The 13,496-nt window shown below is 35.3% G+C and overlaps 1 protein-coding gene across 2 annotated transcripts; it reads right to left on the bottom strand.

Annotated features, from left to right (window-relative positions):
* Positions 1–3,905: 3,905 nt before the first annotated feature.
* Positions 3,906–8,294, bottom strand: LOC107816743 (GATA transcription factor 8-like). Of its 2 annotated transcripts, none has more exons than XM_016642479.2 (4): positions 7,938–8,294; positions 7,607–7,679; positions 6,735–6,994; positions 3,906–5,103 (listed from the first exon to the last, which is right to left on the bottom strand). In XM_016642479.2, exons 3-4 carry the CDS (start codon positions 6,945–6,947, stop codon positions 4,318–4,320), a joined length of 999 nt encoding a protein of 332 aa, XP_016497965.1. In that variant the 5' UTR covers positions 6,948–6,994; positions 7,607–7,679; positions 7,938–8,294; the 3' UTR covers positions 3,906–4,317. The 2 variants fall into 2 exon arrangements, with proteins under 2 accessions (XP_016497965.1, XP_016497966.1); XM_016642480.2 differs by having other exon boundaries at positions 8,151–8,286.
* Positions 8,295–13,496: the final 5,202 nt, after the last annotated feature.

Raw genomic sequence — 13,496 nt, 5'->3', positions numbered from 1 at the left:
TCAAGGATCCAAAAAATCAAGGAGCCATGGCGTGTGGAAGGTCAGGTCTGGTTGGAGAAGCCATGGAAACCTCATGGGGTGGAGGTATACGCCGGTGAAGGCGCTTGAGAACTAGGGTTTAGTTGAAAGGGTTTTGAGAGGAGAGGGAGATGATGACGGCGTGTGAGGGAGAGAATGAGAGGGTTTGGGGAGGGGGTCATTTAGGTTAATTATGGTAAGATGGGTTGTGGACCGTTGATAAAAAATGATCAACGGTCAAGATTGGATGGAGGTATTGGGTCGGGAAGGTGTGTGTTTGGGCTTAAGGAAATTGGGCCAATTTAGAGGGGTTTTGGGCTGGATTAAAAAGGTTAGATTTGAAAATAAAGGGCTATTTATTAAATACCAAAGTAATTGAATAAAAATTATTTTATAAAATAATTAACAATAAGAAAAAAAATAATTTTCATGCATGAAAGTGTTTTAAAATAATTACTCAACATTTTAAAAATACAATGAGCCATTTTATGGCAAAATAACGCAATAATGTATGCATGGGCTATAATTGCAAAATTATTGCAATTGTAACCAAAAGCGTAAATTTGGCCATTTGTGAAATAATTTGAACTTAATATGACTATAAATGGCAATATTAAATCATGAAATGCTATAAAGTCTTTTGTGATGAAATTTTGTAATTATTTATATAAATAAAATACTAGGATAAATTAATTTAAAAATATAAAAATTATGGAAAAATATCAATTGATGCTAATGCATAGTTTTGAAGGTATATATGCACTTAAAAAGTATTATAGGGAACAATTGGGTATCAATAGTGAACCCATAAGTTATGCTAGTTCTTCGTGAATTATTTTGGGATTTTTACATAATATAGTAAACTATATTACCCTAAATATTCATGTTTAGTAAATTACCCTACCTACACAAGTTTTGTTTACAAAATACATACATTCCGCCTTAAAAGGCTTCTAATCCATTATTAGTGTCTTCAATTAAGGGATTTAGTTACACCATTTTTCTTTTTTTTTCCTCCTCTTCTCTTTCCTTATGTTTCCACTCATATGTCACAATTCGGTGATTTATATAAAAAGGATGGAATTCATAACCATAAGTTAAAAAGGGGGATTGAAGAAGAGCACCAAAAGGGTGGGAATCCTTTATCGTAGATTGTGAGGTGAAGACAATCCAGACAAGATTTAAGACTAATTTAACATAAGAAATAAGGAATCTAGAACGAGAACAATCTGGAAGATTTTTGCTTGCCATTTTTTTCTTTTTATATCTAAAAAATATGAAAAAATATCAGCCAAAATTTAATGGGGATAATTTTTTTGTTAATGAATCAAAAGCAAATCTATCTTTGTGAACTTGCACACGTAAATTGTTGTCAGTCCCAAATTAAATGAAAGAAGAAGATTTCGACGGCTAGCATAAAACGTAGTACAAATATGGTTAAATAAGTGAATACTACAGATAGAATGAATACCTATTCCTTATTACACAAGTACAATTTTATAAAATATATCTTTTGTATATTTTGTATCTGATTTATACATAGTAAAAATAAATTTCATACAACTAATTATATATTATACAACTTATCTATAACTTTCACACATTATTTCTACCCCTTTAAATACAACTACAATAACATACAACTTAAATACAAAATTTATACAATATGTCTTTTGTATATTTTGTATCTGATTTATACATAGTAAAAACAAATTTCATACAACTAATTATATATTATACAACTTATCTACAACTTTCACACATTATTTCTACCCATTTAAATACAACTACAATAACATACAACTTAAATACAAAATTTATACAATATGTCTTTTGTATATTTTGTATCTAATTTATACATAGTAAAAACAATTTCATACAACTAATTATATATTATACAACTTATCTACAATTTTCATACATTATTTCTACTCAGTTATATACAACTACAATATAATACCACTTAAATACAATTTTTATACAATATTGTTCAACTTTCATACAATAGTTAAATGAATAAAGAAAAATAAATAAACAACAGAATATAATTTTTCTACAATTTCTGCAATCTAATGTATGTCATGTCTTCTTATTCTTCTTGTTCTTCGAGTTTCAATCTGAAATTCAGCCAAAACCAAGTCTAATCTTCACCAAAACCCCTCAAAATTGAGATATAAACTCCAAACCATATTCTCAATTATTTGCAACAACACCCAATCTTAACAAATAATGACTTTTGAAAACCCAAATTCGAATTCAAAGCTTTTTAATGGTTGTCAATGGTGGAATTGCTTCTCTCTTTTCCTTTGCTTTATATTACTGAAATTTGGGATTGAGAGATAGAGAGAGACGTAGAGAGAATTCTCAATTCTTTGCAACAACATACAATCCAAACAAACAATGTCTTTTGAAAAGACAAATTTGAATTCAAAGTTTCAAAGCTTTTAATGGTTGTCAATGGTGGAGGGGTTACAGATTTTTGTTGGTTTTAAAAAAGGAAATAGTGGGTGATTGAAGAGGAAATCGTGGGGTGTGGTTGATACGTGGGTGAGAGGGTGGGATTTGGAGAGAGAAACTTAGGGGGAGTGGGAATATACAGTAGAGTTAAATTAGGAGACTGATTAATACCATTAAAACCCCTAAAATATACATAAATGATAATTAGGTATATAAAAGATAATTATATTAAAAGTTAAACATGGAGGGTAATATAGTTTACTATATGACATAGTAATGTAAAAATCCCATTATTTTTGTACTAGCAAAAAGTCGGCCTCTCTTATTTATTTGGTACCCTTTCGTCAAATAGAGTTTTATGTCTTTTATCCTAATGATGAATATGCTCAAACTTTGGTGTTATCCTCGGTTATGGTTTTGGTTGGCAAATAGGAGAGCTTTGGGATAAACTAGCAATTAAACTATAATTTAATTACTAAAATAAATTCATAGGAGAAGAGACAAGAACTTATACATAAAAATTTACACACTGGATCAATGCAAGAAATATTCAAAGAGAGATAAAGGGAACAATCCGCAAAACCTTATCCAACTAGGTAATTCTTCTGTTATCCAAAATCCAGCTCCCTTAAAATGACCTCATTCTAATCTATTTATATTAGGTCTAACTAAGGTAAAGAAAGATACTAAGTACATTTAATTGGCCTAATTACTATGCTCCAAAAGGAAAATTTTGTAGCCCAAGTATATCAATCATAGGCAAGCATGGCCTAGGTTCATATGCTTGTGTCCACGTCATCAAAGTGGTGGCATGTGCGGTAGTTGCAGGATTGATTTGTATCACGTACCGGCGTCAGAAAGTTAGAGAGAGAGTTAGAGCCTCTCTAAAATATAGGTCTTTACTCCTCAAGTGTGAGTGCCGCCAGGGCTAGGGCTAGATCAGCATTGATCCAATCATCTGAAATACATGACAGGATTTTGCCGTTGAGGTATTATCAGTTTTCTTTTTCTTTCTATAGAAATATCTAATATAGTACTTCCTCTGTCTATATATCTAATATAGAAATATCTATCTATATATCTAATTAGATCAGCACTCTTTCCTTTTCAGTCACACAAAAAATGATTGTCACCTTTCCTTATTTAGAAATAATTTATCTTTAAAATTTCACTTTATCCTTAATAAATTGATTTACAGCCACACAAGTCTTCGTGCCGAGTCAAACACCATCATATAAGTTAGGACAGAGGGAGTAGGTATCTATCAAATTTTTTACTCAGTCTATAATCCTTTTGATAATTTTAATATTATTATCATTATTGTAAGTAGAATTTTAACTTAAATTTCCATTATTCAAGTTTCATTAACAAAACTTGGATTAGCATACATCAATTTTTATAAAAGGTAGAAACTTTTACATCAGAAGACATAATCCAAAGTACTACTCATTTCAGAATCACCTAATAACAAACTCACTACAAAAAGAATTCCCATCTAAATGATGAGAAATTAAGGCCAAGAGTCTAATAAAGAGACAAAAACCAACCCCACACCTATTTTGAACTTCAAAAGGACCTAAAATGACGCTAAAGCTATACTCTTAACCCCTTTCAGTGCCCTCTCTTCTCATCATTCTCCTCTCTCTACCACCTAAAATATGATCATCTAATTTTGTTTTCTATTTCCCCCCATTACATCTCTGTACAAAGAACCAATGAACAAAGCAATGAAAAAACAGCAAGTAAATAACATTAACTGAAATGAGAAATGCAGAGATGACACAAAAAAACTATTGACTAGGTAAAGCTATTCTCCGCTTCTTTTTTCCCTTCCCTTTACATCTACTCCTCCACTGAGGATTTGCTGAACTCATGTTCGGTGATTGTTGCTGGGATTTGAGTCCTGGCTGTGGCGTTGTTCTCGGGAATGTCCTTGGTTCTCATTTCAAGGACCTTCTTGTGAGAATTGGAATGCATTGATGGAACGAATGTAGGACTTGCAGCAGGCCGGTACTCAGGGAAGAGCCTTCCTGACTTGTAACGAACGCCACAAGCGTTGCAGAGGGTCTTCGGTCCCATTGGACCTGCTCTCCATTGAGGCGTCTTGGTTATCTCGCAATGCATGCATCTTCTAACTGCGTGTGCAGTTGAGTTCTGATTTGTCTCAATTGGAGCTAGAGGAATTGTAAATTTGATTTTCTTTTTCGTCTTCTGCTCTGCTGCTGCAGGTCTTGGGATCTTCTTCATTGGAGACTGTGCGAAGTTTCCGGATTCTGAAGAAGTTACGGGAGCAACAAATGGCCGGGGATTCTCAATAAAGACTGATGTTGGAGAGATAAGTTGAATCGCTGGCCGAGGATTGAAAGTTGCAGGGCGAGGACGCTTGCTCCTAGCACGTTGTGGGCCACGGTGACATGGACTAAGAGGAATGGTTTTGCCGCCTGAGCAGGAAGAGGAGGAGCTACTGCCGCTGCTCTCGAGCACAGAGACAGGACTCGAAGACTGGAATTTGCTGTGGGATGTCTCCTTGTTGATGGGAGCATTTTCTTTTCCAAGCGTCAAGCCCCCGGCCGAGAAGGAATCCTCCACAAATGTTGAGAGCCATTCAAGTTGTACAATATCCTCATACTGCAAAACAAATAGAATTTGATTAATGTCAGAACAATAATATGATGTGACTCAAACCAAAAGTAATGGACACGAAATATGATGATTATCCCCCAAAGCAACATTAGCAAGCTACACAAACACCTAATTTGTGCAAATAGAATGTTAGTTCAATGTCTGTTTTAGTTACACAATCATTTAGCTGCAAATAGAATGTCATTATCTGTCATTCATTGTGATGGCCATTCCCTGCTAAATGGCAACCACCTCTTCAACTGACCCCATGCAAATGGAAAGTGATGGAAGACGAAAATGACTGAATTCTCCAACTACTACGCAGGAAACACCAACAGCCATTAACTGCTGGAAGTGTATATATAGCAATCCCTCAAAACTCAGAAAGGTGATTAATAGTGTCTATTTGGGTCCATATCTGCATGATTATTTAGCTTTAGTGCTCTAAAAGGTAAAGATCAAAGGATCATTTTCCAGACAAAATTAAGAAAACACTTTGTGAACAGGAGATCTGGCCAAATAGAGACGGAGCTGGAATTTTGAGGTTATGGGTTCTGGATTTCAGAAAACGCTGTTTACTGGGTTCTTGATAAATTATTTATACATATTAAATGAATTTTTCAACCAAAAATACGAGTTTGATCCAAAACTACTGGGTTCTGCCGAATCCGTACACAGGCTTATGGCTCCGACCCTGAAGGTACAAGCCACGTCAACTGATATATGGCTGTTGCCCCTAAAACACAGTAGTTATCAGTGAAAATGCTTTTACAACAAAAGGTTTGAATTTGAAAATGAAACTAGCAAATGTAAAATAAATTGATTCTGTAGACAAACATTTTATATTCTCAGAGTTGTCCCAAAATAATTGACTGACTACCATTGCTATTGCAAAAGAAATTTTAAAAAAATCTGTCAACTTAACTAAGAAAAAAATAACCAACCAAGATAAAAAGTAGTATATGTGTTAATTCTTTAACACCGACAGCGAGCTGGCAGTGAGATATGATTCAAAAACAAATCTCCCACCCAAAAGCTGACCTCCCTAATTATGACACAATTGCTTAATCATTAATTAACCAAAACTTACACAAAAAACTCGCACCAGCATTTTCACCCACTCATGGGACCAGCTTTACTTAGCTGCAATAGAGTTTATGTAGCTAGCCAATCACGTGACAAGACGCTCGGATCCCCAATCAACCAAACTTAACACCGTGCAACCATACCATTATAATCAACATTTAAATACTGACAATATATACTCCCTCCGTTCACTTTTATTTTGGCAAGTATACTAAAGATATATTTTTATTTTTACTTCATATCAAGAAAAGACAAATTTCTTTTTTCTGTTATACCCATAGTATTTATTACTCATTTCAAATTATTTTTTCAAATCCAATAAAACATGCATCAATTAATATGAATATCATGGTAAATTATGCACTTTATTTATTGCTTCTTAACAGACGTGAAAAGCCAAAACGTGTGAAAGTAAAAGTGAAGGGAGGGAGGGAGTACTTATTTTTACACTGACTTAGCATGCACACTTTACCTATAGTAAGTTTCTAATTCAAGTAGCATGCTCTACGTCCCAATTTATATGATACACTTTTATGAATTGAGAGACTCACAGGAACAGAGAGCTCGGCCGACAGGTCGGAAGGTGAGTTGTTGTAGCTGCCGGAGAAAAGGGGGTCGGAGGGCTGATCCCATATGCTTGGGAATTCCTTGCAATCCGTTGAGCTAAAGCCACCACACTCATTCTCTGACGGAAACTCAATCAAGTCATCAATTTGGTCAAAGAAGCTGCCGCAATCTATCTCATCCACCATATTTGACCCCATTTTACTCTCCTCTTTTTTCTTTTTTTCTGCTATCTATAACTTTATACCTGTTAAACAGAACCCGTAAATAATTCAAGTACAAATACAAGGGTGATTCAATTTATCAATCAACAGTTGCTTTCTGCCTATGCACTGTTACTTGTGGTAGCAAACAAAATGGCTAGTTGAAGTGAATGGTGTTTGCTAGCGTGCGCACGCGGTGAAGGATAGTGGGCCACGCCGCCAATGTCGGATAATGTTGTCATAAAAAAAGGTAGATGCTAGCCAGCTCAAAGAGGCGCGTTACCCATTTTTCAGCAGAAAAAAATTGAAATTCTCTTTTGGAATTTTGTTACTTTGAAAATTGAAAAAGAAAAAAAAAATCAGCATAATTAAGATTCTGGGACTGGATTCTTGTAATCTTTCGCAAATTTTATACATATTTTGAATAATGGGAATACTCCAGAAAAAGTTAAAAGAAGAAAGGAACTGGTTATTGGAGTGTGAACTCAAGAAGAGTGCGCCGTTGGTGCACGTTAGAGCATGCCGACATTTTTGATGAAATAGCCAGAGAATACGAGAAAGGGAGGGTGAACTGGAGCAAGCTGGTGCACCGACACAGAATATGAACAAAATTAGAGAAATCTAAAGGCCTTCAAATTCAATTTCAAGGAGCAAACCTTATGAAAAAAGGCTGGAATTTTCAGGCGAAAAAAGCTTCAAAGTGTGCTAAATTTGTTAGGAATCAATTCCCTGCAATAAGATTAAGAAGAAAATTGTTAGAACATATGATAATAAGTTAAAGCAATATAACACAGGATGAAAACTAAAGCTTCATGCTTAGATAAATGTGTCTAGAACCTAAGTTATGTTGGCTCATTTGAGGCAAATTCAATGCAAACAGACTCGTTTAACTTTTCCGTTGTTTCTTTTTACTTAGAAAAGGAATAAAATGGTGGGAAGATTACGTCAAATGATTTGGAGAAGGTATGTTTGGAAAGAGAGCCAAACCTTAAACTCTATAAAATTCCCGCCAAAATTGTCTCAACTTTCAAGAAAAGCTCAGAGAATTCCTAGTCTCTGAGCAGAGTGAACGAAAACTCTGAAGAAATAGAAATGTACAAAAACCCAAAACAGAAATAGCCCCTACCGGCCACTCTCTCTGTGTTATGACCTATGAGGGGGCATGAATGACTGAATAAAGGAATAAATAATATTATGTACCTTAAAAGGAAATTAAACCTGAGGAAGAAGAACTCTATTGGAAATGAAATGAAAGAGAAGCTAAAAAAAGGAGAAAGAAGAGTGGTGATGGTATTGGTAGGTGGTTCACTGCTAGCTGTCTTTTTTACTATCAAAACACACACACACACTTCGCTGTCGTGATATTTAAGTCACTTTCCCCACCCTCCCTCCTTTCTAATTCCTGATTGCACACGGGTCCCATACACCTCTCCCACCGCTTTTTCTTTATTTTTTCTTTCTACTGTGCTATATATTTAATGTTGTATTTTGGGATATATACGCGTATTTGTACTTGTGATATCTTGATTGTTTGTCCTTTAGTTGGATGAGCGGAAGAGCTTGAGAGTTTGAATGTGTATTTCTTTAGGTGTGATAAGTTATGTTATTTTGTATTTTGATAATTTGCCAAACAGTCTCAAGGACCTAGACATGAATCAGTTGTGATCAGTTCCTTTGGCCTTGATACGATATGTTACTTCATATTTTGATGCTAGTAAAACATTCTCGAGGAACTAGATAGGGACTAGATGTTATTAGTTTTCTTGACCGTCGTACAGTCAACTCTACACTTGTAAACGTTGTTGCACTGTATCAACTTGCATCAGATACGTTACTTCACGTTTTGATGTTGGTCAAACGTTCTCGAGGAACCAGATAGGGACCAGATATGATAAGTTTCCTTGGTCGTCGTAAAATTAACTCTACAATTGTAAAAGCTATTACATTGTACCATCTGGCAGCAGTGCAACAACACAACTGCAACTTGCTAGAGGCCAAACTAAAAGATGAAATGTCTATATCTCTTCTCACACGATCTTTCATATATAAACAACATGTTACAAGGTTTGACCTAGCACTTGCAAATCTAAAAATCATATTCTCTCAAGTGCTAGCCACCACTGCCTTCAAGACTCTCTCAAGAACAAAGTTGCTACAACCTCAAGGACCATATCCTGACATTGAAGATATCTTAAGTTCTTAGGTTTGTTGAGTCTTTGTCATTTTATTCTTCACTTGTAATCCTACACTACTTTAAAGAAGTGTCTTTGTATGACAGAGTTCAATCATCGTTTGGTTTGGTTTCTTGACTAGAGTTAGTCAAGATTTGTTGCTTTGTAATAGATTATTGCAAAATACTTATAATAGAGTCATTGTAGGGGTGAGGTATTAAGAGTTCAGTTCCTAGATTGACATAGGTTATAATATAAAGTTACTTGGTTTAGTGGAGTTGAAATCCTACTTGGGTAATTCGTAATTTTTAATCCCTTGAGCAAGGAGTTTTCCACGTAAATATCGTGTGTCTTTTATTTACTGTGGAAACAGAGGAGAAACTGGTTCTTTATACTATTTGGTGGACTCCTAGTTTCTATCAATTGATATCAGAGCAACTTCTTTCAAAAATGTTAATACCTAAAAAAATCTTCATCATGGCTGCTCCACCAAACCTCGAGAAAGGACAATCAACCATAAGACCTCCAAGATTCAAGGAAAAATATTATGGATAGTGGAAAACTAGAATGCATGACTTCATTATGGCTGAGAACTCCAAGTTGTGGGATGTGATTTGTTATGGTCCTTTTGTTCCTATGAAAGTTGTTGGAGAGGGAACAAGTATTGTTCCAAAAACTAGAAAAAAAATCAATGATGTTGACCGAAAAGCTATTGAGAAGAACTTCAAGGTGAATAAGATTTTTGTCTGTGGTATTGGACCATACGAGTATAATCATGTATTGGCGTGTGAATCTGTAAGAAAATCTGGGAAGTTCTTCAAACTGATCACGAGGGAACTACTCAGGTAAAGCGGTCCAAAATAGACATGCTTACCATTGAGTATGAGCTATTTAAAATGAAGGAGGAGGAGTCCATTCAAGATATGCATACACGCTTTACTTCCATAATCAATAAATTTTATTCTCTTTGAGAAATTGTTCCAACCAATAAGGTGGTCCTAAGGGTTCTCAGTATTCTGCTAGGTTCCTGGGAAAGCAAAGTCAATGCCATCACTGATGCCAAGGACTTGTAGAAGTTGACTATTGATGAGCTAATTGAAAATCTCAAAACCTATGAGATGAAGAGAAAGAAAGATCTTGAAAGAAAAGAACCCAAGAAGGAGAAGAACCTGGTTCTCAAAGCTGTCCACAATGACTCAAGTAGTGGTGAATCTTATATGTCATATCTCACTCGAAGAATTCAAAAGATGGTTCATAAAAATGAAGGGATCCCAACGAAAGGAAATTAGTAGGAATTTCAAAGGAAATGATTGTTGTCATAAGTATGAAAAGCCTGGATACTTTATTAAATATTATCCTCTTCATAAGCAGGATCATTACAAAATCAACACAGATAAGGTGGCTAAGAAGAACCAGGTCCCTAACAGGAAGTTCAAAAGAAGAGATCATACTAACAACGTGGAGAATCAAGCCTTGGCTGCCTAGGAGGTGAAGATAACCAAGTAGATACATCTATGATGGTAGTTGACAATGAATCTTTAGAATATGAGTCAATATTTGCAGTCATGGCTAAATTTGATAATGATAAGGACAAGGAGGAATATGAGGTAAATTTTCTTAATGTTTAAAGAAACTTGAAACCTTACTCTTAGAAATATTAATGTCATTAGAAAATATGTTGATATCAGCCTATCCTAGCCTCATTAATGAGAAAAATGCTTTAACTGAAGAAATTGGTGACGTAGAACAAGAGAGAGATGATGTGATAGTTTTCATTGTAGATTTGAGGGAACAAATGGATGAAGTAACTAGAGAAAACACTTTGTTAAAGAGCCAAATGAAAAAAATGGATGGACACCCCTAAAGGAAAGGAAGGAGCTAGTGAGATTCAACTTGAGTTTGAAAACGAGCTTAAGAAAATTAAAGTGAGTCTTGCTATTGATCTGGAAAAGAATAGACAACTTCAGAATGATTTAAAAAGGACTAAAAATGATCTTGATAGGTCACTTCATTGGACCTGATCCTCTGATGTTATTGCTTCTATATAGAAGAGCAATGGTAGAGGCAAGCAAGGAATCGGGTTCCAAAAGGACAAAACTCCCTATAATCTCCATAGCAAGTATGTCACTATGACTGATAATTTGTTGTGTACTCATTGTGGCCAGACTGGCCATTAAAAGGATACATGCATAGCTAAAATTCAGCTTCTGCAGAAAAACAAAATCCTTGTTGAAAGGAAGCTTACAGTTGAGAAACCCGGTTTCCGAAAAGGGAAATATGTGATGCCTGCATGGACGAAATGAAGTTTGATTCAACCGTTCAATCATTATAAGGGACCCAAACTCGCTTCGGTTCCTAAATCTAATAAGTGATTTTGTTTGCAAGTTGGAGTGAGATGAGGCAGTCAAAATGGTACATGGATAGTGATTGCTCAAAGAATATGACTGGAAGAATATATTATTTCCTCTCACTTAAGGCCTTCCAAGGTGGGAGTGTGTTCTTTGAAAATGACCAAAATAGCTATATTCTTTTTGTTGGAAAAATTATCAAAATAGTCTCCCACACAATTGAGAATGTGTACTATGTGAATCGATTGAAATATAGCCTATTATGTCTCAAATCTGTGACAAGGAAAATAAAGCGAAGTTCTTATCCAAATCTTGCACTGTCACCAACCTCAAATCTAGTGAAGTGGTGTTGATAGCCAAAAGGTTCATGAATATCTGCATTTAGACTTTGATTCACTGAATAGTGGTGATTTAACATGTCTAAGTTCCATTGATGATGATGCTAATTTATGGCACAGACAACTTGGGCATGCAAGTTTTTCTTTGATAAACAAGTTGGTTATGAAGGACCTAGTTCGTGGACTGCCAATGACCAAGTTCAAGGATCACAAGGTGTATGATGCTTGTATGAAAAGGGAAGAAGGTGCATGATCAGGACCTTGCGAGAAGACTCCCTATGAACTGCTCAATGGGAGAAAACCCTAGCTAACTTACCTAAGAGACTTTGGATGCTATGTTTCGTTCTCAACAATGGTTTGGGAAAATTTGATGCAAAAAGTGATGATGGAATCGTTCTAGGTTACTCATTTTAGAGCAAGGCATACAAAGTCTACAACAAAAGAACCCATTGTAGAAGAAACTGTGCATATGATCTTTGATGAATCCTATAAATCAAGCGGCAAAGGATCACATAACAAAGAAGATAAAGATGGAGAATTTACAAAAAGTTTCCGATGAAGCTATAGATATTGCAAATTGAAAGAATAATTTGTTGAGTCAAGTCAAGTAGAGTGAGGAAGAAGATGTAGCAGAATCTTCAGAAGGCATAGAGGAACATGGTCCCTCTATTACATCAACTGAAGCTAAATACCAGGTTGGTGATGCTGTATCAGGCACTCCTGATGCAGGACAAAGAATGGAAGTCACATTTCTATTAATGTCAATGATGGTTCAAATATGGAGGAACTTGGTCCCTCGAATCTTGAAGTTCAAGTATCCAGTCAGAAGCACAAAAGCTCACATCCCCTTTAAAATATAGTCACTCCCTTAGGCTCTGGTATTCAAACTAGTTCTAAGGCAAGGAACATGTTTTCCTTCTCAGTTTCCCTGTCTCAAATTGAGCCTAAAAACATCAAGTAAGCATTGAAAAATGATGACTAGATAGCTGCTATACAAGAAGAACTACATCAGTTCGACAGAAACAAAGTGTGGAACCTAGTCCCTAGACCTTCAGATAGAACAATGATTAGAACCAGGTGGGTGTCTAGGAACAAGCTTGATGAATTTGGAAACACAACAAGAAACAAAGCAAGGCTAGTAGCTCAAGGATACAACCGAGAAGAAGGGATCAATTATGATGAGACTTTTTCTCCTATTGCTAGAATGGAAGCAATCAGGATTCTTATTGCTTTTGCATCCCATATGAAATTCAAATTATTCCAAATGGATGTTAAAAGTGCATTTTCAAATTTATATCTGAAAGCGGAAGTATTTGTCAAACAACCCCTGGTTTGAAATCCATGCATTTCCTGATTATATACGAATTGGACAAGGCATTGTATGAACTAAAACAAGCACCTAGGGATGGTATGAGAGGTTGTCAAAATTTCTTCTTGAGAATGTATTCATAAGAGATAAAATTGACAACACGCTTTTTCTGAAGACAGATAAAAATTTGTCAATTGTCCAAATCAATTCGTTTCATGAGTTACAACACTGTTTCCCCATTTCCACTTCTTTATATGTTATACAACTATATTTTATCATATCGTGTTGATTGTTCTGTGTTCGGAGTGGTCATGGAGTGTAATGAGACATTTAGTCTCTTATTTAGAAGCTTAAGTTGGAAAATTCAACCAGATGTTGAC

Source organism: Nicotiana tabacum, chromosome 11 (assembly GCF_000715075.1).
Source record: "Nicotiana tabacum cultivar K326 chromosome 11, ASM71507v2, whole genome shotgun sequence".
Classification (NCBI taxonomy): Eukaryota; Viridiplantae; Streptophyta; class Magnoliopsida; order Solanales; family Solanaceae; genus Nicotiana; species Nicotiana tabacum.
This window is presented reverse-complemented; position numbering and strand designations above follow the sequence as displayed.